The 27,011-nt window shown below is 38.9% G+C and overlaps 2 protein-coding genes across 2 annotated transcripts; one reads left to right on the top strand and one right to left on the bottom strand.

The window, feature by feature from the left end:
- Positions 1 to 274: 274 nt before the first annotated feature.
- On the bottom strand, positions 275 to 6,099 carry LOC112435873 (sterile alpha motif domain-containing protein 3-like). Its single transcript, XM_024804832.2, has 6 exons — positions 6,015 to 6,099; positions 5,071 to 5,165; positions 1,885 to 2,960; positions 1,629 to 1,784; positions 1,090 to 1,179; positions 275 to 694 (listed from the first exon to the last, which is right to left on the bottom strand). Exons 3-6 carry the CDS (start codon positions 2,950 to 2,952, stop codon positions 407 to 409), a joined length of 1,602 nt encoding a protein of 533 aa, XP_024660600.1. The 5' UTR covers positions 2,953 to 2,960; positions 5,071 to 5,165; positions 6,015 to 6,099; the 3' UTR covers positions 275 to 406.
- Positions 6,100 to 8,324: 2,225 nt separating this feature from the next.
- On the top strand, positions 8,325 to 25,305 carry LOC101464947 (uncharacterized). The gene is made up of 15 exons (XM_004543650.4): positions 8,325 to 8,372; positions 8,493 to 8,513; positions 8,795 to 8,840; positions 11,153 to 11,295; positions 12,105 to 12,239; positions 12,387 to 12,581; positions 12,964 to 12,977; positions 13,082 to 13,104; positions 14,241 to 14,341; positions 15,921 to 16,012; positions 16,514 to 16,740; positions 19,599 to 19,758; positions 23,306 to 23,468; positions 23,596 to 23,646; positions 23,736 to 25,305. The coding sequence occupies exons 1-15, from the start codon at positions 8,345 to 8,347 to the stop codon at positions 24,032 to 24,034; spliced, it is 1,698 nt and encodes a 565-aa protein (XP_004543707.1). The 5' UTR covers positions 8,325 to 8,344; the 3' UTR covers positions 24,035 to 25,305.
- Positions 25,306 to 27,011: the final 1,706 nt, after the last annotated feature.

Here is a 27,011-nt window from a genome sequence, read left to right as displayed (position 1 = left end):
TGGGCCAGAGCGATTGAAACAACAAGCAGTAGAACTTCTCTTTCCCCACAGAAAAGGCTGTCTGATAGCAAAATAAAGCAGTAAACATATTCTTGATATAATGTACATTTAAACTGACATCAGTTTTATTAGGATGGAGGCTCATCTCTGCTTCTCCGTAGGTGGAGCTTACTGACTGCCATCTACTGTGTGTAATACACTCACTATACATATGTACCTCATACAGCCTCACTTCAAAAGACCCGAGCAATCCTTTTAAAGTGCATTATTTTGAACTAGGTGTACTTAATGCTCAACGCTCAACTTTACACCTACTGCCTACTGTACAGTATGTAACACAACACATTGCAAACAACAGTGGAACATTTCCCGTTTAATTTGAGGATAGCCTCACTCTTCACATTTTTTAGTACAACAGTTTACTTTTTAGTGACATTACCTTAGGACTGGCTTTCAGATCATCCAGCTCGAGGAATATCTTTTGAAACACTTCAAAAGTGTTTTTCAGTTCTTTTGGGTAGCTGAGGTTGAGTGCATATATCAGCCCCATTAGCAAGGCACAGGCTCTGGGTACATCCAGGTCTGCTAGGACTTCTGTTCCTTCAAGTATGATCCGTGCGCTGGCTGGATCAGACGTTGTGGCACCTCTGGTTACAATCTTCATCACTTCATTGGTAATATCGCCGCCACCATCCTGGTAGGTCAGAATCAATATAAATGTTTTAAGTAATCATACTTATACATGAGAGTAACACAAAATAGGGCTGCAACTAACAATTTTCTCGATTATCTGATTAGTTGTTTGGTCCAGAAAATGTCAGAAAATGGTGAAAAATGTCAATGTTTCTCAGAGCCCAATATGATGACCTCAAATGTCAAACATATTCAGTTTGCTGTCATAGAGGAGTAAAGAAACCCCAAACCATTCACATTTATGAAGCTGAAACCAGAGAATTTGGACTTCTTTTTCTAAAATAATTACTCAAACCGATCAATCAATTATCAAAATAGTTGCCGATTAATTTAGAAATCAATTAATAATAGATTAGATCGTATCTCTAATACAAAGTATAGTCATGTCTGATTTACCTGCTCTTTGAAGAGATCCTCCTCCTTTTCCCTGAGATACACCACTAAGCCACGGATAGCGACCTCTCGCCTTCTCTCCACAGAATCGTCCTGTGAATAAGAAAAAGAATGTCGAACTGCTCTTCGAGGAGGATGGGTTTTTGATAATTACATCCAAAAAAAAAAAAAAAAAGGATTGACTTTATATGGCCTGAACTGTACCAATTATAGATTTCCAGTGATAATCAAAATAATGAATTGATCATTTCAAAGAGCCATTTCTCTGAAATGATCAATTCATGAACTTGAAAAATCCAGGTAACAAATAGAAAAACTGCAAAATCTTGCAAATTACTCTGCCAATCATGATCCACATCACCTATAATTTGTTTTATTATTAAGTATTTATAGTTTTAATTGATATTTGTGCCTCAAGCTCTAAACAATAATTTGACATAGTTGAGTTGTAAACAGCTACCTTTTAAGACTCAATATCACCTATTGGAAAAAAAAAAGTGGATTATCCTATTTGAAATAAACTACATTTCATTCATTCATACCTCTAGCAGCATGTTCTGGATGCGCCGAATGCGCATTTTTGCAGCCCCTCCTCTTGAGGACAGCAAGGACATTATTTTCTGAGAGTACTGGTCCAGCTTTGCCATGAATGTTGTCTCCAGGTTAACAGTGGTGATCCTTCTGAATTCTTGGTTTATCTGTATAAAAAAAAAGGCACAAATAGGCACAACATGTTAATGTATACAATTTACTTTAAAAGAATACATACTGCAAATTATCTTATGGAAAAATATTTACCTGAACTGCATCAAAAAGAGCAGGCCATCTTTCTTTCAGGTCATTGATTTTTGGTGCTTGATTGACAACTTCCTGCCTGCGAATGGAGAATGTCTTCGCCATTTTGTCACTGATGATCTGACAGTTGTCCCTCTTCCTCACTTCACTGAGGAGCTCCACTCTTCCATATTCCAAACTTTCTTCCGTTTCTCCTTGTGGGTGAGGAGGTAAATAGTTCACTTCTGACTTTTTTGGCTTTTTGACATTCTTTGCAGGTGCTTTCTCATGTAGTCGCTTCTTTCTGAGAGAGTTCACATCAAGTTCAGGGCATCCGAGCCCTCTCAACTTGGTTCTATAGTTGCCCATTTTATATTTTAGTCTCTGTTGCCATCCATAGCATCCATTATATGACCCTGGTTCTTTAAGGCAAGGATGCTTCTGAATCAGCGCCTCAGCAACATCCACAAACTGTGCGCTTGTTGGGTAGGCAACATACTGAAAGACGCTTTCAGCCAGTCTCTCAAGGATGTCTGGAAGGATTGAGGTAAAGTTGAGTGGAATTCCATCCTTCTTGAAAGCTTCATTTCCTGAGGCAAGCAAAAGCTCTGTGTCATAGGCAAAGCGAGGTACAGGAAATTCAGCCGGCCACCGCTGTGATCGCTGAATCCCATGTTCAGGTGATGATAGAATCAGTGTATCCTGGGATCCGGATGAGCAACTGCTTTGGGGAGGACCGACGGCGGTCACTGAAGTACTGACTGAGGTTGCTGAGCTATAGATGGAGGTTTCTGATTCACTTTCAAAGGAAGTGTTCACTTCAGTTAAGTTCAGAGTAAATGTGGGAGGTTCAACAATGTTAACCACTTTTATTGTGTCCTTGTCCTTGATGTCACTTGTTGAGGTAAGACTGAAATATTCCTCTCCAAAATCAGCATCCTTGTAATGCAAAGTAAAATTCCCTTGAAGCCCAAATGTCTCTCTTACAATGGACTCAAGGTCACCCACAGTCCCAGGGAGGCCATGAGGTAAGTCAAGTTTGCGAATGTCATGGTCCTGAAGAACGATCCTAAGTTTGGTTTGATGAGACATTGGAGCGTCTGTAAGAGAAACCACACGCTTCAGTTTGATTTATAGAATACATCCAGTGTCAACCTTAAGACATTAAGTATCAGAGGTAAATATTACCTTTGATAAGCTAAGGACTTTTCATCACCTTTGAGATATTAGCTTGCATGCAGAAAGGAACTAAGGTAGTGATTACGTCTCTAATCATTAGCTTTCACATTACACTGTGACATTTTATATATGCTTTTTGTCAAAATTGACTACTGCGAAACTGAGTGCCCATTTATATACCTGCTTTTAGTTTGACTAAATGTTTGAAACATTTATTTCTATGGAAAATAACAGGAGTCTTTTTTCATCTTCTTAATATTTTCCATTTTTCCATTGAAGCATAATGTAATAAATGCAAAACTACAAAGATCACAAAATTACAGTAGCTGAAAGTAATGTCACATGTCACATAAAAGCTACAACCATAACATTTTCAGTTATATGCCAGTCATATTTACAACTACTACTCAGATTTACTTTTTTGTTTCTGCATACTAGTGGGAGTCAAGAGATTCATCTCTTTTTGCTCTAAGAAATGGCATGATCTGAGATTAAAAGGCGTTCCAGGCTTTTTTATTATTATTATTATTATTGTCCAATGTCTGATGGTAGATATAACATTCTCACTTGAACTGTAAAAAACAAAACACTTATACAAGGTAAACATATTAGCCAGCAAATCAAATCTTTCACACATCAGATGGTGCAAGGCCAGGTGAAAATGATTAACTTAAGTTTGAGATACATACGTTAATGTAAACAGCCTTTTTGTTTTCTTCATGAAATCATGACCTCACCTATAAAGAGTATTTTTGGTTATGCATTTTATCCCAGAACTGCCTGGTGTGTAAAGTCAAACAAATGAGAAACTGTTAATGACCACTACACATGGACATAAATGTAACGCTTCTGGGTAACAATACGCTTCCCTGCAACAGTGTATGCTGCCATTGGGAAGATGTCAGACAACTCACTCAGCTCAATCACCTTAACACTTCTTGTGTTTTCGAGTTCATAGCTTCTAAGATGTTCAATATACCATGCATTTAAACATTTCACAATAAAGCAAACCTTTCCGTTGACAACAGCTATCTGAATCAACTCCACAAAATCTGGAAGGCAACCTGTTGAGCCATGTGCCAAGATCATTCCAGTGGAGTAACTGGTGCCACTGCAACACACTGTAGTTGCCATCTGGACAAACGACTCGCTGGGGAATTTTACTTGCAGTGCTTTTTTTATGTCTTCCCTCAGCACAGTCAAATCCACTATTGACAGTTTTGTTGCCTGCAGAGATGGTGGAACAACTGCACCACCATGTAGATGGTGTGCAACCATGAACTGATGCTTCACTGCAAGAGACAACAGAATGTTTCGGAAGCTGTGGGTATGCCTGACCACACGCTTGAAAAAGCTGTGTTTAGCTTCAAAGCGCATAGTCCAAAGAGATACAAGGGGACCAAAAGCCTTTATTAGCTGTGGGTAGTGCTCTAGAAAATGATGCTTTGGAATAAGTCTTTCCTGAGGGAAAGTCTCCAGGAATCTGTGTCGATGCTCAGAAATCTTGCTTTCAAGGAAACAAATAGTTAGGTCTGTATGCACAGGAGAAAGGACAAGTTCAACTATGTCCTTCAGGTTCAGGATGACCAGCCACGTTGGTTCACTCTCTGGTATTCTTTCTCCAACTATCAGGGGAAGGAGGCGAAGCAAAGCCCAATTCTCATGGGCATTTCCAGCGACAGTCTTTCTTGTAGCAAAAGCCAGTGGAACTGCTTGTGGTGAATCAGATTTATCTGCCCATCTGTATGGGAACTCTTTGATCAATTTATTTAGTTCATCAAGTGCGAAATATTTTTTTTTGATTAAGGCATTTAAGCACAGTGCTAACTCGAAAGGTACAATACCTTCAAAGAGGTCGTGGAGCAAATCAGGTGGGTAGCCAGATAAAACATCAAAATGTTTTAGTCTTTCAGTCAGTGGGCACTGTCTCTTTACTCCATAACAATGATTATGTCCCTGTGCTGTCTGAACATGAGCCTTGTGCTCTTGTATTGTCCTAGGCTTAAATGCTCCAGTTCTAACTTCACTTACTTGGAATTGGGATCTTTCTCCAAGACAGAACCTGCAGACGTGTGTACTTGAGAAGCTCTCCACAAATCCTCCGATAGAGTGGGCGCCAAGGTTATCTGCAACAACACAATACACAGTACCTTTGACTCGAATGTCTAATGAAGGAATGTAAAGTCCTTCTTCTTCAAGGCTGGCAAGATCTTTTAGCATTGGCTCAAACACAGCACTATAGCCAAACTTTTTGATATCATCAGCCTTGCAGAGAATGGCAAGGTATATCGATGTTAGTGATGATCTGAGCAATGGTGGCACATTTGCTAAAACCCAATACACAGCAGTAATTTTGTGCTTTTTTCTTGAAGTGCCAAGTGGATTACACACTTCAAAATCATCCACATACAGAATAAGAGAAATAGCTGGATTGTTTTCTGACAGCAATGTATTGTTTTTAAAATGTGTGCCATCCTGAAATGATTTGTATTGACTTTCGGAACTGCTGTCTGCTTCATTACTAGATGTGAGCAAATCCTGGATCTCTTTTTTCTTCAAAACCTCATGCAAAGACTTCAAAATAGGTACATATTGAAAACTTCTCTGCTCCCTGGCACTGAGCATATATTCTATGGGTTCCACCACGGAAAAATGCTCCTTGAAATATTCTCTTCTTTTGTAGGAGGTGGAAAGAGGACCATTACGCCCTAGGGCTAATGTAATTGGGTTGCACTCACATAGGTCTGTTACCATCTCAGAGATGATCAAATCATCAACTTCACAATTATGCTTTTTTAAGCATGACTGTAAAATCTCTTTTAAAATAGGACCTGAAGCTGATGAGGAGATAAAGTGTAGCTCTTCAACTAACTCATCAATACACCGTTGTGGTACATTGAATATGCTTTCCAACTTAAGCAGCACATGGGCTACATGTTTTTCTATTAAATTCGGCAATTCTCTTATTTCATTACCTTCAGGGTCTTCACTCACTGCACCTTCAGTATCGTCTTCATCCACAGGATCATCCCCTGCATTTAGAGGATTGACACACCTCTGCAAAAGCTCAGGCTTGAAGTCATCAAGTGTATGAGGAGTGTGTTTCCGGCTCCTATGAGAGGCAAATGTTCCATGAATGTTTGTTTTGAAAGGACAATTTTCAAAAACACAAGACACAGTTTCCAGTTTCTTTAAATGACGACCAATATGCTCAAAGTATTCTCTTTCTGTGGAGATAGTGTTTAAAGAACAACATGGACATTTAAATGACAGTACAGTGGACAGTGTCACTGACTCACGGGTCGAGTGAGTTCTTGACAGATGGGTTCGCAGGCTGCCCCATGTTTTAAATGAGCAATAACACTCCCAATAAAGACAAGGGTGAAATTCTCCACCATGACCATGTCTTAATCTATAATGCTTTAAGAGATCTGTCTTTCTTGGTGTTTCAAATTTGCAAATTTTACAGATCCACTTCATTTTAAAAACAAACAGTTTAAATTACTTTAACTTGGGTGATTCAGAAGGCTGTAGTACAAACAACTTGTGCTACATCAGCATTACAGTAAATTTTAATTCATTGTTTTTGAATATTCAAGATGAAAAACAAGAAAAATGCTTGTAAACTACTGCAAAGAAATGGGCGAACTACACGCAATCAATATTCACGCTTTTTTAACTATAGTCTTTAGTCTAATCATTATCTCACAGGAAATCCTTATGACATTAAAAGTTAAAACTATGTATATTATTTTTAGTGTTGAGTTTCTCCTAAAAGTTGCTTTATGTTTCCAAATCAAAGATATTTTTTCTTAAGTGATACAACTGCGCTTATGTATCTGCAGTTAACACCCAAAAGAGCAAAATTATATTTTATGTGCTAATGCACACTCAATGTAATGTCATTAAAACAACTAGTTTATGAATGTTACTTAAGATCTTTCCTGTGGCGTTTCTACAACATGGCGTTCGCTTCCTCGCCCGCGTTTTTTGACTGAACTTTGACACAGGCTGTTCTTCAGCTAGGGCTCAATTAAAAAACTTCAATCTCACATAAAAATAACTCTAGGACTTAAACATCAAAATGCATCGATGTTAAACCGAATGTATACTCAGTAACCTACATTTGTTTAGTCATGAATGTAAAACGGTCCAGCCTTTTGCTGGTCAAACCTTCATCAACGCTGCAACGATTTCAAAGTAGAAAGAAGAAAAACATGTATTACCCTGTCTTTGCAGAGTTAAAAACTACGGCTACAGAAGCTCAGTGTCAATTAACACCATTTGGCTGCCACCGTAAAACAAAACTTAACAAAGACTAATGTTACGGTCGAATTACTTCACAAGTTAGCCAGAAGTGTAACGTTACTAGCTTATCACCACCACTCGCCGAGGAAGAGTTTAGTGTTGTGTAAAAAGGATTTCTTGCAGTGCGTGTTGATAGAGTTAAAGTTAGAGTTATTAGCTGCTGTGAATAAAACAAGGCAAAAAATTGTACTCACCACAAAGCTTTAACGTTTGATAATGTTCCGTACAAAATGGCGCTTCTCCGCTTTCTCTCTTTCCCTCCGTTTCTTTCGATCAGTGGTCTGAGAGCAGCATGTCCGGGCAAGTCAGCCTTGTACTCAGCTTTTAAAGGACGCTTACGAGATTTTTAAGTTGTATTAACTGAATACACTTTCATGTTAAGTTAACACAGAAATGTCTGTTCAAAATCGATATATTACTGAGCTAAGACTGTTTTCTTTATTTTCATTTCGACCAACTCATTAAATTAAGTTATCAACTGATTACAATGTGTACATGCAACAAACTTAATTTTTTATGCAGAAAAAGCTATTGATTTTAAGCTTTACTTACTAACCCCATGAATCGTTTTTTAGAGTGTATGCAATGATGGGCGTAGCTGCGGGAAGTTTATTGTTTTTTTTTGTTGATGAGTGAGTATAGGGGTGGGATTTAATAAGTTTTCTTCGTCCCACTCCTTTTTCAGGCAAGTTTTGTTTTTTGTTTTGTGTATTTTATGTTCAATATAGGTATTTGTTGTGCCTGAAAATGAATAAATAAATGAAAAAATGAAATGAATGACGTTGCATCTGAATGGAAATCGGTGTCTACATTCCACATGACAAATGTTTTTTGTAAGTCTTAACCAATGTTGTTGTCACTTTTAGGCAAGCACATTAGTCGTGTGTGCACTCCACCTTCTTGGCACCGGACAGGTGGGTGTGGCTGATATATATAGGCTCATCCGTCTGCACTGCTTCACTTTCAGGGCAATCAGATTCAATTAAAGTGGTCCAAAATGCTCCTATTTGGGGTTCTACAATTTGGTATGTTTTTTTTTGGTTTTTTTAAATATTTTTTTTTATTACAATTGTGGGATATATTTCGAATAATTTAAATCACAATTTTAGAAAATTGAATAATAATGTTTTTCGCTCATTTTTCAGCTTTGGTGGTTTTCGCTTGCGGTAAGTAGGGTTGAATTTTTCTTCTAAAAGCTGATGTGCATGCTACATTTCACATTGCCAGATTTGTTATTATTTTTGATGAAAATTAATTCATTTTTTTTCAGTGGACAATTTAACACTTTTGTCGTCAGCTAGACCCCAGATTTATTGCATGCCTTGCGTGTCCACTCATCAATTTTGTTGTTGAAAAATAAAATCTGGCAGTGTGACTGATTCTCTCTTCTAAACGGACTCAGTTCTTATTGATTAAACTACTACTTGAAATATGTGCTTGTTGACAGAGCCCACAGGAGATACTGATGCAGCCTCTAGAAACGACTGTTACCGGTGAGACAGACTTTCCTCACCTTATGTGCGAAGACCTCCAAAGTGAAAGGACACTTTCCAATCTAAGCAGATAATTTATTAAGAATCTACTTGTCAACTCTTGACATCGTGATATTTTTGAGTACAGGGAGATGTTAAAACGTGATCCCTTCAGTCATATTGTAGCTAAGCAGTGCATCTACACGCACACCGATGGTCTAGTCCAGGGGTCAGCAACCTTTAACACCCAAAGAGCCATTTGGACCCGGTTTCCACGGAAAAGAAAACACTGGGAGCCGCAAATACTTTTTGACATCTAAAATGAAGATAACACTGTATATATTGTTTTTTACTTTTATGCTTTGTGTGAACAACTAAGGTGTGTTGCTTTATGTAATTAACGTATTTTGAACTCTTAAAAAAAATATAACAAAAGGAAAGACACCCAGCTGAACAAAAATGATCCATGTAGCAAACAAAAACTGTTGTGAGCCGCCACACACATATCGCCTTTGTGCTTTTGGAGCCTTGACCTGACTTTTAAAAAAATAACTGGGGAAAAAAAGCACTATGCTGCTAAAAAAAAATGAAAAATAGATATTTTCAAAATTCTGCCTAAATATGTATTTTACCTGGTTAATGTGTGTGGCGGGGCGTGGTCTGCAGCGCCGCTGCAGGGGAGGCGAACGCACCTGAGCGGCACCCGCAATCACGCGTCGTCGCCTTAAAGTCTGTGCTATCTATGCTGTTGTGTTGTTATGTGTCGGGCTGTGAGCAGAAAAGCGACAGCCGGCTGTATACGTACAGCAACCGTGTGTGAAAAGTGGCCTATAAAGAAACATCGTCTGGTCTGCCGTGATATCTTTATAATGGGACTTCTGCTCCTGAACCTTTGCACACAGCGTCTGCAAATCGGGGCTGTACGAAGTCACTTTCATCTTTATGCAGGACTATAAGCTGTTATATGTGAGGGGTGAGCGGTGTTTGATTTTAACATAGTTCACGGTGGAGAATAGCTGCTGACATAATGTGGATCCGAAGACCCATAATTGGCCTACTTGGGGTTGAAAGTCCCGATAAATGCACGGCGTTTCGGCGGGTATACCGGCTTCCGCGAGTGTGACGCTTATTTTGAGCGATCAAAAAATAATAGAATGTAATTTTATTTTTATATTTCAATATCACAATCTTATAATTTAGAACTACAAGTTAAAAAAAAGAACTAATATAAATAAAATACACTTCAGCTAAATACTTCTAATTTATTTTCCCAAACCACGCGGAGCCGCAGGTTGCCGACCCCTGGTCTAATTAGTAGCGGTTTTTGACACGGGCGGTTGCCACCACGATGCCGGGTGGGCGGGCATCGGCAAAAAAAATAAATAAAATAAAATAAATTAGCTGCCCCGACATCATGCCAGGCACCGATCGGCTTTCTGACGCTCATTTGCTGGGGGTAAGGGCGAGGTGCGCCCGCTGCTTGCGGCACAGGGAGGAGAGGACGGGGCAGCGGTGGATTCTCTGGCTGGCTGGAGCAGCATCTGATAACCAACTCGCAAAATAAAACAAAATTTAAAAAAAACCCCAAAAACAACAACAAACACGAAAACACCAGACACATGATGAAATGCTAGGTAAACCTTTGTGAGTGTGTGTGTGTGAGTGTGTGTGTGAGAGAGAGAGAGAGGGAGAGATTGTCTAGCGTTATTTTTGTGCCACTATTCTGAGCTCACGTTAAAAAAAAAAGTGAGCGCATGTAAAGAGCAAGTCTAGACTTGCACCTGCAAATTCTGCAAGCTTGCATTTTGAGGAGAAATTAAAAAGAATTTTATTTGAGCCAAGAAAAGCTAAATTTGAGTGAACAAAATTCATTGCTGCGTGCAAAAAATGCATTTTACTGTCTGATATTATCCATACACACACACACACACAATAGCAGCCCCTCTCGCTGAGTTTTTGCATTTGCGCTTGCTCGCAATGTGCTGCTTGCGCTCTCAACATTTCTGCCCGTGCGCTTTCAACTCTTTTTGTACACCGTTATATTTGTGCCACAAAACCAGCCAATCACAGACAGGGAGATGTTAAAACGTGATCCCTTCAGTCATATTGTAGCTAAGCAGTGCATCTATTTGCACACCGATGGTCTAGTTGTATGTAGACGTTAACATGTTTTCCATCAGAGGGCAGTATAATAAAGCAAAAATGAGGAAATCTGTACAGATTTGACTGTTCAGATGATGTGATGATTATAGTTAATATATATATGTACTTTTATGTCTGTGAAAATGACTGTCAGTGTTGATATCCTGGGTTTGGTTATCTTCGCTTTTCAGAAAAGACTGTGATGGAACAGTGTATGACATCCAAGAGGCTACTTGCTGTGGAAACAGACTTCACCCAGGTGGAAGTTTGTCTTGTTGTGGAAATGAGCCTTACAATCCTGAAACAGCCACTTGTTGTAAACACAACATCACAGGTAATAATTTATGAACTAGCTACATAACTAAAACTGGAGTTGAATTGTACCAATTTAGACTGAAAGGAAGCACAATAGCACAGTGTTTAGCACTGTTGTCTAGGAGTAAGAAGGTCCAACATCCAACATCTGGCTAGGGCCTTTCTGTGTGGAACTTTAATGTTCTCCAGAGAACATATAAACTGGGTTTTGGTTCCATGTCCTCTCTCCTCTTTCAGCACTTGGTATTTCTCAAGTTTCTCATGTTTCTTCCTGATGTTGTCAACATTTGTTATAGCTACATTTATCTCTGCATGTCCCTGTATATGTATACTATGCTAGTCAGCTGGTTATGGCATTCCAAGATGCTAGCCCTTCCTGCTAGCATCTTGGAACCCCAACCTGGTAGGTTGGGATCTACCACACCAGGTAAGACCCCAGGTGCAGACTTGCAGACTATGCAAAGATGCCTCTGAGCCATCAGCACATAACAACAGGGTGCAAGATGCTAGCAGGCAGGTCGTACGTGGAATGCCATAACCAAGTGGCCGGCATAGTATACAGAAACATTTGTGCTGATTATGGCCTCGAAGTCCTGAGGTCAAATTGGATATGCCTATCCATTTTTATAATTTTTCCCAGTTTTTTTTTGAGTGGACATCAAAGCTCATCCAGCTCATATTTTGTTCTAGGTTTCCAGTGACTCAGTGCTGCTCAACTAAAAATGAAAATACCACACTAGACTGAACTTTTTTGTTCTCTTTAAACTTGTGGACTTTCTGGTACTGATTTTAGACAGTGGTTCTAGTGATTGTGTCTTGTTTTAACAGCCAGTGTTACTCAGGGTCTGAGTGAAAAGGTGTCCAAGTGCTGTGACCTAAAGGTGTACAACCCAATCAATGAAATATGTTGTCAATCAACCATCATATCAAAACGTGGACCAATGGCTGAATGCTGTGGTAAAGGTGAGCAGACACACAGTTGGAAAAGAAGACTAAATTAAATTTCTGTGAAATGTACTCCATTCAAACATTTTGAGGATATTGGAGCAGCTTCTCAGTTGAGTTATATTTGAAGTCAAAAAAAAAAAAAGACAATGATCTTTTCCACAGATGTTTTTGATAAGGACAAGCAGTTGTGTTGTGGTCCAGCTGATAATAAGACAATTCTGGTGAGGAATTCCCGTCACCATGAGTGCTGCGGTCACAGCCAGTATGACACTGAGACTCAGTGCTGCTGTTCAAATGAGGAAAAGTTGGAGATACAATCGAAGGATTCACCCTGCTGTGTCAAGAATTTCAGTCCAGGTCAGCTCAGTACATAATAGCATGTCATTCTTTGCTGAATGGATTTCATGACATTTTTTGTAGTTTGAATCCAACTTTACATATCAGTCTTTAGGTATGTCAAACTGAGGCGTCTGCATGGTTACATTTGCTTAAAAAAATAATCAGCTTTCGATTAGTTTGCTTGTAGCAAATTTCCCTTTTTCCATTTTCCTTTGGATGGTTAAAGGAAGCTTATGCTAATTACTGTGAGTGAAGCCTGTATGTTGACTTTGTCTTTCCCTCTACAGGCCTTTCAAGTGGAAATTGTTTTGTTTTTTGTTTTTTTCAGTAAACTGAAATATAAGCTGAAATTAAGCATATTTCCTTCTTATTTAAAAATCTTGATGCTTTTTGTCCACAGGTGTGGAAAAACAGGTAAGCACACTGTAACAAAAGTATTAATTGCCTTAGATTGGTCAATAAAGAAACGTATTGGTCCTTTCTTAAACAATAATTTTACATCCCATTTTATTTTACAGATCACAGAGCTTCAACCCAACTGGTAGGTTAAAGGAACTTTTTGCAATTATTCTAGGTCTTTGTCAGCCCTTGGCATTTCTCAAGCGTCCTTCTTTCTAATCTTGCTTCTTATAGCTAATTGTATCACCACGGCACTGCTCTCTGCTTTTTCACCTTTGTTATGTCTGGTTGGTAAGCTATCACCAGTTTGCCCATCTGTATCTGGAAGTCTCAAAGACAACACAGAGGCACTAATCATGGCAGTACAGGAACAAGCCCTGAGCAAAAGATCCGTAGAAGCTGGAGTCTACCACACCAAGCAAGACCCCAGGTGCAGGCTGTGTAAAGATGCCACTGAGACAATCCGCCACATAACAGTAGGGTGCAAGATGCATACAGGCAGGGCATACATAGGACGCCATAACCAAGTCACCAGCATAGCATACAGGAACATCTGTGCAGAGTATGGCCTGGAAGTCCTGAGGTCTAAACAGGACATGGGTGGTTGTGAATGACCAAACTAAGAGCCTGTGGGACTTCCAGATACAGACAGACAAACTGGTGATGGCTATGAACCGGACACAGTAGTGGTAGACAAGCAGAGGACCCAAGCTTGAAGAAGGGGTAAGCAGGGGGAAGAGGGGAATTTTTAATTCATGTAATTTACATCCATATCTATATGTTTATATAGTTCTCTCTCTCTGTCATGTTCTCCCCTTGCCTGTGTTGGTTTTCTTCGGGTACTCTGGCTTCCTCCCACAGTCCAAAGAAATGCAGTTAGTGGTGTTAGGTTGATTGGTGATTCCAAATTGCCTGTACGAGTAAATGCAAATGGTTGTCTGTCTCTCTGCGTTAGCCCTGCGTCAGGCTGGTGATCTGTCCAGGGTGTAGCTTGCCTCTATGGTAGCTGGGATAGGTTTCAGATATAGGTATATAAGATGTATCACATACCTCTAAAGATAGGTAAAGGGACCATTCCACTTTCCATTTATTCCGGTTTGACTTTATTAAATGAAATCTCTATACATATTTTACACTTGTGTGCCATACATTAGTCTATGCTGTTTACAAAAGAACAAAAAAACAAACAAACTATTAATTGTGTTCGACTTTGTGGTTTTGTTCATGTGATGTGGACAGCTTGTGTGTTTATTTTTGCCCGTCTTTGTACATCCACAGCACTGAACCAAACACACACCTCTGTGGGTCATCATGTTACAATCCAAAGGAAAGTCAGTGCTGTGAGAGAAATCAAAAGCCTCACTGGTTCTGTGCCTCAGGTAACACCGTCTCCATGTTTGTTTTGACATTTATCCACTTTATCTGTTAGTTACTAGTTGATGTGACTTGGCACCACAGGGTGATCTTAACTATACAGCTTCAATAGCAGTTAGAGCTTTTTGGTATCTTGTGTGTATCAGTGTGAAAGCAAAGAACTTCAACAAAATACTAAACTAATAATGTAAATCGAAAATGATATTAAAATAAGAAATGGTGCAATTTTCGCTCATTTTGAAGTCATAAACCTTAAACAGTTCTAAAAGACGGGGACAGGAACACATATACCTTTGTACTCCTTTTTTTGATTTTGCTGTGCCCTACGTGTTTTCCGTCTGTGATGGTTCTCGAGCCAGCTTTGTACTCTTTTACTACCATGTAATCTATTATAAAGAATAACTGGGCATTGTCTAACATGAAAAAAAGACATCTGCATGCCAGCAAGTTCTTCCAAATCCTCGATTTATTTTTCAGTAATAAGAAGGCTTTCATGATGCAAGTTACTCAAGCCCCACACCCTAACAAATGGTTTGATGCTTTAACTCAAAAAAGAGCAGTATTTCATGCCACAAACAGAGTTCAACTAAATGTAAAATATTTGTTGTTATAGGCAGACAATTAGCCAATAACAAACCCTGCTGAAAATAAGGCAAAAAAAATGTGGGAGGAAGCGACAGTAAAGGCTGTGAATAAAGCCACAGAGACAAATGACTGAACGATTTGACTAAAAAAACAGAATGTTGGGAAGAGTTGTTTCTGTCTGACTTACTTCTCAGGTTGCCCTCAGATAAATCCAGACAGTGAACTAAATTTCTTTATGCTTACTGACAATGAAGCATGTGTCATCATACTTTGAGACGGTTAAGAAGTCTGTCTTGCGAGGATCAACGTCATGGGAAAAGCAGGTGACGCATGAAAGCCTGGCTACTCAAAGCTTTTTAATGAATAAAGAGCAAGTGAAATTAAAAGAGAGGAGGGGAGAGAGACAAAAAGCAAGTGTGTTTTTTTTTTTTTTTTCCTTAACTATGGAAATGACTCATTAGATGAGCAACATCTTTTGGATAAAACTAGCTCCCATAAACTGCAAACTCCAAAAAGGATGTTAGCCCAACAACACATGGCAAACTGCAGCTCGTTTGTTAAAAACATTTCTGGAGATCTGAATGGGTTCATTAACTTTGTTGTACCGCTATAACTTGTTATCTTTATGACATGTTGTTGAACCAGAAAGTCACCCAACTCTTTTTTCACTTATTCCCTCCACTTTACCACAGTTTTACCTCACTCTGATTTTTGCACATTTGGCTTCACATGCCATCAGGGTTCTTTTTTCTGACAGGTAATTCCTCTGTGCGTCGCTTACCCTTTGCAGATGGAGACAATAAACTTATGTCTATTAAAGAGGGTATTGTATTTGAAACTCGAGTAGTAAGTGTGCGAAACAGGGAACGTGTATTTTCTTCTCTCTCTAAGTCATCTTTTCCACATATCATTTATCTCAACATGTTCAGTCTGATAAGTTTTTATTGCAACTCCTCTCTCTTCTTTCCACCTTTCTGACCCTCACATCTCTCTATTTAGGTCTAAGCAAGACGACACCAACTGTGTATAACCCACGCACACAAGTCTGTTGTGATGGATGTGTATCTGCGTGGAAGCCTTGGATAGATCAAGTAATGGACTAATTGCTTTACTTGTTATTCTGGCTGCTTAGCTGGAAGAGTTTTAATTTTAACTTTTTAATGCAAAGGTTAACAATTTTTATCTTTTTAAATTAGCTAATGTATGCACATTCATTTCAGTATTAAATTCTACTAAAAGAACACTTGAATCTGGAGCACTGACAGGAATGGTACAGAATGATCCCAGAAGAAAAAAAGAGCTTTTTCTATGCAAGTTTGATCAGAGAGCTCTGAGTTCCACCCTGCTCCTTTTATACAGTAACCAAGGGTATTTACGATCTGATGTCTAAAGGTCATCTAAAGGCATAGGTAGCAGTTACAACTAATGCAAAAGTGTGTGTGTGTGTGTGTGTGTGTGTGTGTGTGTGTGTGTGTGTGTGTGTGTGTGTGTGTGTGTAGGATATCACCTATGTGCATTTGAATGTGTAGAGGAAAAGCCTGGTTTTGTCTGCATTGCTTCACACTTAAATTCATTGCCTCTGATTCTTCAAGTGCTGTGGAGAGACGCCGTATGGCTCGGCACAACGTGGAGTTCTGTGTTGTAATAAGACCTTGTACGAGGGCAGAGACGATGGAGAGGAATGTTCAGAGATGGGTATTCCTTACAACCCGGCTAAAGGGACCATGTGTTGTTCTCACTTTCATGGCAGCCCAGGACAACACTGCTGTGGGACAGAAATTTACCAGCCTCATGCTGAGATCTGCTGCAATGGACACAGGTGTGTGTGTGTGTGTGTGTGTGTGTGTGTGTGTGTATGTGTGTGTGTGTGTGTGTTCTTTTTAATGGTTTTAAACACTTGAATTTTTTTTTAAATCACATTCATATTCACTGGTATTATATTTGCTTTTTTTGTTTACTCTTAATATCGCACCCTCTACAGACAAAATTACAACATCATTATGATAAGAGGAGCACCTCAATGTCACCTGTATATATTTCATTTTGTTTAATGTACTGGGATATTTGTAATTAGAGCTATTTGTTATATTTTTGTAACTCTGTCACTTTTTTGTTTTATTTGGTTTAGTTAGTTAGTTACTGTTCTTACTGTCATGGAACAACTGTGCCCACATAATCTCCTCTGAGATTAATAAAGTAAATCATTTACAGTGGGGCAAAAAAGTATTTAGTCAGCCACCGATTGTGCAAGTTCCCCCACCTAAAATGATGACAGAGGTCAGTAATTTGCACCAGAGGTACACTTCAACTGTGAGAGACAGAATGTGAAAAAAAAAATCCATGAATCCACATGGTAGGATTTGTAAAGAATTTATTCGTAAATCAGGGTGGAAAATAAGTATTTGGTCAATAACAAAAATACAGCTCAATACTTTGTAACATAACCTTTGTTGGCAATAACAGAGGTCAAACGTTTACTATAGGTCTTTACCAGGTTTGCACACACAGTAGCTGGTATTTTGGCCCATTCCTCCATGCAGATCTTCTCGAGAGCAGTGATGTTTTGGGGCTGTCGCCGAGCAACACGGACTTTCAACTCCCGCCACAGATTTTCTATGGGGTTGAGGTCTGGAGACTGGCTAGGCCACTCCAGGACTTTCAAATGCTTCTTACGGAGCCACTCCTTTGTTGCCCGGGCGGTGTGTTTTGGATCATTGTCATGTTGGAAGACCCAGCCTCGTTTCATCTTCAAAGTTCTCACTGATGGAAGGAGGTTTTGGCTCAAAATCTCACGATACATGGCCCCATTCATTCTGTCCTTAACACGGATCAGTCGTCCTGTCCCCTTGGCAGAAAAACAGCCCCATAGCATGATGTTTCCACCCCCATGCTTCACAGTAGGTATGGTGTTCTTGGGATGCAACTCAGTATTCTTCTTCCTCCAAACACGACGAGTTGAGTTTATACCAAAAAGTTCTACTTTGGTTTCATCTGACCACATGACATTCTCCCAATCCTCTGCTGTATCATCCATGTGCTCTCTGGCAAACTTCAGACGGGCCTGGACATGCACTGGCTTCAGCAGCGGAACACGTCTGGCACTGCGGGATTTGATTCCCTGCCGTTGTAGTGTGTTACTGATGGTGACCTTTGTTACTTTGGTCCCAGCTCTCTGCAGGTCATTCACCAGGTCCCCCCGTGTGGTTCTGGGATCTTTGCTCACCGTTCTCATGATCATTGTGACCCCACGGGATGAGATCTTGCGTGGAGCCCCAGATCGAGGGAGATTATCAGTGGTCTTGTATGTCTTCCATTTTCTGATGATTGCTCCCACAGTTGATTTTTTCACACCAAGCTGCTTGCCTATTGTAGATTCACTCTTCCCAGTCTGGTGCAGGTCTACAATACTTTTCCTGGTGTCCTTCGAAAGCTCTTTGGTCTTGGCCATGGCGGAGTTTGGAGTCTGACTGTTTGAGGCTGTGGACAGGTGTCTTTTATACAGATGATGAGTTCAAACAGGTGCCATTCATACAGGTAACGAGTGGGGGACAGAAAAGCTTCTTACAGAAGACGTTACAGGTCTGTGAGAGCCAGAGATTTTCCTTGTTTGAGGTGACCAAATACTTATTTTCCACCTTAATTTACGAATAAAATCTTTACAAATCCTACCATGTGGATTCATGGATTTTTTTTTTCACATTCTGTCTCTCACAGTTGAAGTGTACCTCTGGTGCAAATTACTGACCTATGTCATCATTTTAAGTGGGGGAACTTGCACAATCGGTGGCTGACTAAATACTTTTTTGCCCCACTGTACGAGACAGGCAGAAATTCCAGACATACCGAAGGTCTTTCCCACCTATTTTTCCTTTCAATGCATTGAGTTACTAAAAGAATTTCTCTGCCTCATCACTCTGAGTCTCTGTCTGGGCTTGGTGCTTAAAACCTGTGCATGTGCATGCTTGTCATGACTCCAGTGTTCAATGAATGTACATTCATATTCAGTAACTGCATTTATTGCAACATTCAATGTTTTGTATTGCCATATGGGCTGGAACCAGTGTTAATGTATGAATTATCACACAACTCAGTAGCTATTCATATCCAGGTCTCAGTTGCTGTTTTATGGTAGGCTTTGTAACAGCTGAACTTGCTGAATCTTGGTGGCTCGTAAGATGCAGTAACTATCAGAGCTTGTTTTCACGAACTTTGCTGCCAGTTGTGGCGATACCTAAATACCAAAAGAAGATCATATTTATGTTTATGTCTTTCTTTATTTGTTATGTGTCATATGTCAATGAGAGGAATGTTATAACAAAAAAAAAAATAAGTTAATGAACATTGCTCATTGCTTTTTAAAACATGATGCATTGTTTTTCCTTTTTTAATCCCTGGAGAAAATAATCTTATCAATATTTTGCATTACTTTCTAACGTGGCATTAGACCCATGATCATATAATCACTAGTTAAGAATACAAACCTTAAACTACAGAGCCATATAGACGCAGATCCAGCAACTCTGACGATGTTCTGTTTTTTCAGTGCACAAATGAAGACATTATCTTTTATGCTAACATCTAGCAATACACATATAGACTAATGTAATTCGCCCTCTTATGAACATATTTATCACTCTTCTTATTTGATATTAATTTGTCCCTCTGTTTCCCAACCAGGCATCTCAAATCAGAAAACATTTACTGCTGTGGGGTCAAAGCCTACAACATTAAAGACCCACAGATGAAGTGCTGTGCAGGAACACTGTACAATCTGACATCGTTAGACAAGCATGGAGGGGATGCACAATGCTGTGGATCCATTCTGCAAAGGCCACAGGTAAAGTCAGTGACACAAATGACAGCAACAAATCATTTTGTATTTTCTACTATTGTTATGCGCAATTCTGACAGGCTTCATCTTGCTCTTGTGGTCATTTTAAAATGTTGTACAAAACATGATTTAGCTACTATAAAAGCTACTTTTGGCTACTCTCTTATTCACAAGGGATTATCACAGTGACTAGTAAACCTTGGCAGATTTTTATGCCTTTTTGTGTGAAAAAATATGAAGGATAATGTTTAAAGAAAGGAAACTTATAACTGATAGAAAATGATAGGGCAGGAGAAAAACCCTGAGGAAACCAGCAGGTCCACACCACTATGCAATTGAAGTATTATTTACTGAACAGAAGCTTTGTTTGAAGCTTTGTTTAACAGCATGTTAGAATGCATTTGGTCTCCGACTGTCTGTATTGTGCAGAGCTTAAAGACATAGGGAAGGCAAGGTAAGTTTATTTATATAGCACAATTCAACAACAAGGTGATGCTTTACAGAGACATTAAAAAACAAAAACAAATAAAAAGCATGATTTAAAATTGATAGAAAAAACAGTAGATAAAATCAGAACAGTAGATAAAATCAGTAGTTAAAATGTAAGTTTTGAAATTTAAGCTTAAAAGTGTGGATTTGGTGCTTTATTCAAATGCAGCTGAGAATAGGTGAGTCTTCAACCTGGATTTAAATAAACTGAGTGTTTCAGCTGATCTGAGGCTTTCTGGGAGTTTGTTCCAGAAATATCGGAGAAAAATAAAAAATGTAATCCGATCCATTAAATATCACGAAAGCACCTCACAAAACTTGCAACACGCCGTAACTCACCTCAGAACGTTAGCACGTCGGAGCAGTATGCATCACGTGATAGAGCGGCTGTGGCATGCGGGACCTGTTGGTGGTCTGGATAACATGTGGAGCTTCGCTAGCAACCCGGCATTTCATCTCCGACAAAGTTATCCCGAGAGAAGTAAAGCAAGTGTGTAAGTCCATCTCTGAATGTTTGTAAAGCATTCCTGCCTTAAGCTTAACAAGCGACTGCCTCTTCTTGCTGCTACTTCAATCATGAAACTGCTTAACGATCAGCTGATCGGCTTTTCTGTCGCGAGTCCGTGTCTCTTGTTTGCTTTTGGCCCACTTTGCACCAGAAAGAGGAAACCAGCGGCTGAACAACAGCAGCACGTTTAAGCTTGATCAGCTGTTGTTAGAATTTATTTAATATTACTTTCTACACCAGGATCTTTTTCTACGTAGCTGACGCTGGTAGCTGTGCAGGGGCGGATCTAGCAAAGTTTAGCCAGGGGGGCCGATAGGGCATTAACAGGGAAAAGGGGGCACAAAGACATACTTTTCTTTCTTATTCTCATTTAAAATGTCGAGCTTTTAATAAATAATTATCTGACACCCAAAGTTTTAATTTGATGTAAAATGAATAGAAGTCAATTACTGTATATAGTAACTATTAAGTCTAATATACTCTAGTAAGCTATAGTACTTTTTCCTTTGGGAATGTACCATCTGTGCAGTCTGCAATTTTGTTGAAGAAAGATGTTGAATCTATTTAATATTTCTTGAAAAATAATTGATTTCTGTGCATTTTTTTCACACTGCATCAAATTAAGGTTGATTACGTCGATTAAGCATCATGAGGTGGAGCGTGAGGGGTGGTTCCCTGTTTTTTATTTATTTATTTTTGTTGTTGCTGGGAGTTGGAACCCTATTAGTTAGGTTGCTTAATATTTACGCTAAGTACTCTTTAAAATACCAGAATAGGGAGGATGGTGTAGGTCTAAGTTTATTAGATTGATCAGTGTTGCTGAACTATGAAATTTTTTTTTTTGCATACAGGTATAACAGAATAGCTTTAGTGTAGTTGTTGTTTTAAACTTGAGTATGAACTTATACAAAATGCAGCAAGATATAAAAAACAGTTTTGTTGATTAAAAAACACTATATCGGATTCATATCGGTATCGGCAGATATCCAAATTTATGATATCGGTATCGGACATAAAAAAGTGGTATCGTGCCATCTCTAGTTGAGACATCAGATCTTTTATCCTTGAAATATTCTTGAGGTGATAGTAAGCTGATTTTGTTATTGTCTTAATGTGTTTTTCTAAGTTTAGGTCTGCATCCATCACTACACCCAAATTTCTCGCCTGGTTTGTGTTTTTTAGGTGTATAGATTGGAGTTCTCTGGTGACCTGTAATCGTTTTTCTTTGGCACCAAAAACTATTACTTCAGTTTTGTTTTTGTTTACCTGGAGAAAATTGTGGCACAACCAGTCATTAATTTCCTCAATGCATTTACCAAGAGCCTGTACAGGGCCTCGGTCTCCTGGTGACATTGTGATATATATTTGTGTGTCATCTGCATAGCTGTGATAGTTTATTTTGTTGTTCTTTATAATGTCTGTATTCAGACATATGTCATTAAACACTTTGGTCAGAGCGGTTTCAGTGCTGTGGTTCTGTCTAAAACCTGACTGGAAGGCATCGTAGCAATTATTCTGTTTTAAGAAGTAACTGAGCTGTTGAGAAACTGCTTTTTCAGTGATCTTACTTAAAAATGGGAGATTTGAGATCGGACTGTAGTTGTTCATTTGTGTCTTGTCAAGATTGTCCTTTTTCAGTATAGGTTTGATTACAGCAGTTTTTAGTGGTTCTGGAAACACACCTGACATTAAAGAAAAGTTGACGATCTGTAACAGGTCTGACTCTAAAGTCTTTGAGACCTTTTGAAAAAACTTGTTGGCAGGACATCTAAACAGCAGGAGGAGGAGTTCAGTTAACTTAAGATGTCCTCCAGGTCTTTGCTGTTAATCGGGTGAAACCGTTTGATGGTGTTTAAACAGTTTTTTGGTGGACACAGTACATATCCTGGATCTGCTCTTGATGTACCAATTGCTTGTCTAATCTTTTGGATTTTTTCTGTGAAGGATTTGGCAAAGTCATTGCAGGCCATGGTCGAGTGAAGTTCAGCTGCCACTGACACAGGAGGGTTTGTTAGCCTGTCAACTGTAGAAAATAAGACCCGAGCATTATGACTGTTTTTAGTGATGATGTCAGAGAAGTAGGACCTTCTTGCACTCCTCAGTTGTAAATTATAATTGTGAAGTTTCTCTTTATAGATGTCATAATGAACCTTTGTTTTTCTCCATCTGCGCTCAGCTTTCCTACACTCTTTTTTCATTTTTCACCAGTGTGGAGTTTCTCCATGGAGACTTTTTCCTTCCAGAGATAACCTTCACCTTAATGGGAGCAATAGTGTCCATTACATTTAACATTTTAGCATTGAAGCTATTGACGAGCTCGTTGATATACACAGGTGATTTTTTTTAAAGAAAAGAAGGATCTCTAATTTAAATACAGCTTATGTTGCACCATAACTATTATTATTAGGTTTTAAGCAGGTATATACTATAACTCAAGTAAGTCAAGGAAGTTTTTTTTACCATGAATGTGAGATTGTGGACTGCCTGAATTAGCACAATGACTGCAAACTGTTGTGCTTTCATTAACCATAATTGATGATATATCTTCAAATCCAGGACATTTGCTGCTCAAGTGAGGACAAAGAGGTGCTGTACTCTGCCAAGACAGGGTTTAGCTGCTGTGGTCACCTCTACTATAACACCAGCCTGTGGTCATGCTGTGCTGGGAGGCTGAGATCAATCCATGAAGCAGGACAGGATCAGAGAAAGATGATAAAAGGTCTGTTTAGATGTTACACATTCTCTCTTACAAAGTAGGACTTAATTTTATGTCAATTTATCTTGATTGCACAACCTAGAGATCTCACTTTACCAATAATATGTCTATAATGTTCTTTGTTTTTCAGAATCCAGAGTTCTATCTGTGAATAATTTGAATAAAGCTAATCTTTGCAGAGGTATTATAAAAACATATTGGTAAAAAAAATGATATTTATGAATTGATATGAATTAGTAGTGTAATATATTTGTGTATCTTTCTCCTTAGTGTACATTGGGGCTGTGGAAAGTGTCTCTCTGCAGAGCGTTGTGTTCAGGAATGTTTTGAAGGTCTATGGGATGCAGGCCAAAGTGAAAGCTCTGCCTTTGCCCTACGTCCTGGAAACAAATGATCGCTGTAGCTATCCTAAACTGATTCCTGGGAAGACCTACTTCTTTAACAAAGACAATATTTTCACTGGTTTCATCGATGATTCTTTTCTGCAGCCACTCCATTTCATTATTTCCAAGTGTTCACCTAGGATCACCACTCACCGAAAATTAATCAATATGCCTTTTGCATACTGAGCACTCACACTAAAGCTGAGTGTATGCTGACACCAGCCCAGCAGCTAGACCCTGAACTTCAAAATGTAACAAAGGCAATAATGAACAGATAGGCTGGTAGCATTATAACCTTCACTTCTAAATGTACATGTTTCTAAAACAGATATATTGTGGGGATTACTTTGTCTTTGAGCTGGTTTTTAATTTTGCTCTCTGTAGCTTAAGATTCAAATCTAATTTTCAATATAAGGACTGTTTTTAATACTTTATGGAATCCTTAAAATGTCAATCCTTTCAGGACTGTGTGAACTCTTTGGGACTTGTATATTGGACAATTGATATGCATGCAGCTTTATGGCCAAATGAAGCCTGTTTCCTCATTGTTGCAAACAAAGCAGATAAATGATCTTGAGTTTATTCTATGTGTTGAATGTGGCTTTGATAGATTTACAGTGGAGCTTGTGGAGCAGGGAACTTATTTTACTGCTATTGTTAAATAATCATCATTATTACCATTGCATTAATAATATAATCTGCAGTATGATCATTGCTTTAACAATGTAACAGATAGCTTTAAGATGGCCTTAAGATGTTTATGATGATGTTAACTTTGTATTCCAGGTGCAGTTATGGCTATTATGTACACATTGCATATCTGTGCTTATTTGAGTTGATGTTCAGGTTCTTTAAAGGTCTTAAGCTTCACTGACGTGACTGTTCAGGTGATACATGCTGAGGGAAAACTAGAACATAGAAGGAATTGCAATACATGCTTACAAAACACTTATATATCAGGTCATTTCATATTAAGGTTTTAGTAGAGGTTCTTGGTTAAAACATTTATTTAGTAGAAGACATACACATAGTCTCAGTGAGCCTCTGGTCTAGTGAAAGGTCAGAAGTGCAACAGGTGAATTGAGAAAGAGCATGTGAGGTCGTGACACACACACACACACATGAGTTAGATTTATTTAGAGGAGAGAGAGATTAGTCATGTCTCGGTAAAAGAGGAACCGTCCTTGTCTTCTCGGCAAGAAAGAGGAATTGAAAGGTTGACCGGAGGAATCGGCCATGAAAATAGAAGATGATCTTCTGGGTTAAAAGTCATTGTGGTGTTGATCTGATCTATGTATAAAATGTATCTGTGACGCATGAAGGGGCGTCAGTAAATCAAACCCTGATGCTATAAAATATCTGTTTATGCTTTGATTAAGTCGAAGATCAATTGCTGTCTGCGTACAGAGTTGTCTTCCCACACGTGTGTGTTCATTAAAATCATTGTTTGACCAAGATCTTCTGGACCATGGTGGTTTGTACTCTCCTTCCTCAATTTTGAACCTTAATATTTGGGGGCTTCGTCCGGTAATTGAGGAGGGAGGATTGGAGGTGTAGACGGTGAAATTCGTGGTCTCAGGTGGTCTGACGGGCAGACATGAATTCCAGTGGTCAAAGTGAGTGGGCATAAGCCGGCTTATCCAAAGGTAAGGCACTACCTGTTGAATTATTTCCAAAGTGTGCCAAATTGGATATGATAAAATTTAAGTCTACTCACTGAAATTACTGGTGGATGTCTGTTTTGATTTTGATGAAAAATCTCATGAGTTGAAGCAGTTAGAGTTCTGCTAAGAAGAAAGAAGAAATGAAAGCAGTTAAAGTCTGCTAAAGCAGTTAGAGTCTGCCAGGAAAAGTTTAAATACTGGGTTGAAGTCCCAAAGAAATTGAGTTAGAGTCTCAAGTAGTTTGGTAGGGAATTTGGTCATTTTGTGGGTTAAAGTCCCGGTTGGTCATTAGGTCAGACCTTTGTTGGTCAATTTGTGGGTTAGAGTCCCCATTGTCCATCAGGGTCGATCTGCCTCAGTCATACACTTTGTTGGGTGTTTTACTGTTGTTTCAAAGTATTATAAATTACTCAAGAACGCCAGTTGGACTGGTAGGAAGCGCAGAGCCCGGAGGTTATGCTCCCTCCTTGTCGTGGACGCGCGACATTGACCTGTCGGTGAACAGGGTTAGTTCAGTTTGGCTTAACTGTGGGGTACAGGGCATCCTGGAATTAAGCTAGGAGTTAGAGTCTCCTTACCGTTTCGAACGGTACCTGCGCTTTTTTGGTCAGAAGAAGTTGGACTTCGGGCGTGTAACTTTAACTTAAAACTTCGGGGTAAGCCTTGGCTGTGTAATGCCAAAAATAGAGCTTCAGGCAAAGTTTGGGTTGGTTGACGCTTTTAAATTGAGTTAGGGATTTTAGAGATGAGGCCAGAAACAGTTAAAGTCTGATACTGGTTAATTGGTCGCAAAAAACTCAGGGAGTTTATCCGCTGGGCGGTTATTTTAAATTTGTCGAAATTGTGTAGGCGCTAAAGCTGACAGATCTGACAGTGGTTGTAAATATAAGATGTCTTTGTAATATAAAATAAGAGATCTCTGTGTGAAAGGAGTCTGAGGCAATGCTGGAGCTATTTTTAGACGGTGTGTGTGTGAGTGAAAATGCAAATGAGTAAGCAGTGAACTGTTTAAACCACAGTTGGTTTTACAAATACTGCTGCAAACATTGTTGAGTGTGTTTAAAATGCCATTTATGTTTATTAGAGGACTATAAATAAAGTATTGAGTTGCCGTAGTGGATGTATAGTAATTGACTGAGTTTGGATGTAGATATATAAATATATTGAGTGCACTGTATATACTTAAGATTAACATATTACTTTCAGTAGTAACTTTTCTCCAGCATTAGTTGCTGGTGTGGTTTATTTTTTCAATTTCTTGTGTGTGCGGTGAGAAGTAATGGAGGTTTCAATTTTTTGTTTGTTTGTTTTTTACTTGCACTTTTTGATTATGACAAGCATGTCTAAAATACTCTTAGGAAAGTGTGTTTTGAGTTATATTCCTCAACTCTGGTCACAGTTTAAGTGTGAATGCGGTGACTAGAAGGTTTTGAATGATGAATAAAGGTGTGAGAGGTATTTCTTTGGTGATGTAAAGTAGGATGTTTTAAAGTTTGAAA

Source organism: Maylandia zebra, linkage group LG14, assembly GCF_041146795.1.
Source record: "Maylandia zebra isolate NMK-2024a linkage group LG14, Mzebra_GT3a, whole genome shotgun sequence".
In the NCBI taxonomy this organism is placed as follows: domain Eukaryota; kingdom Metazoa; phylum Chordata; class Actinopteri; order Cichliformes; family Cichlidae; genus Maylandia; species Maylandia zebra.
Note: the sequence above shows the minus strand (reverse complement) of the source record. Positions and strands in the feature narration are given on the sequence as shown.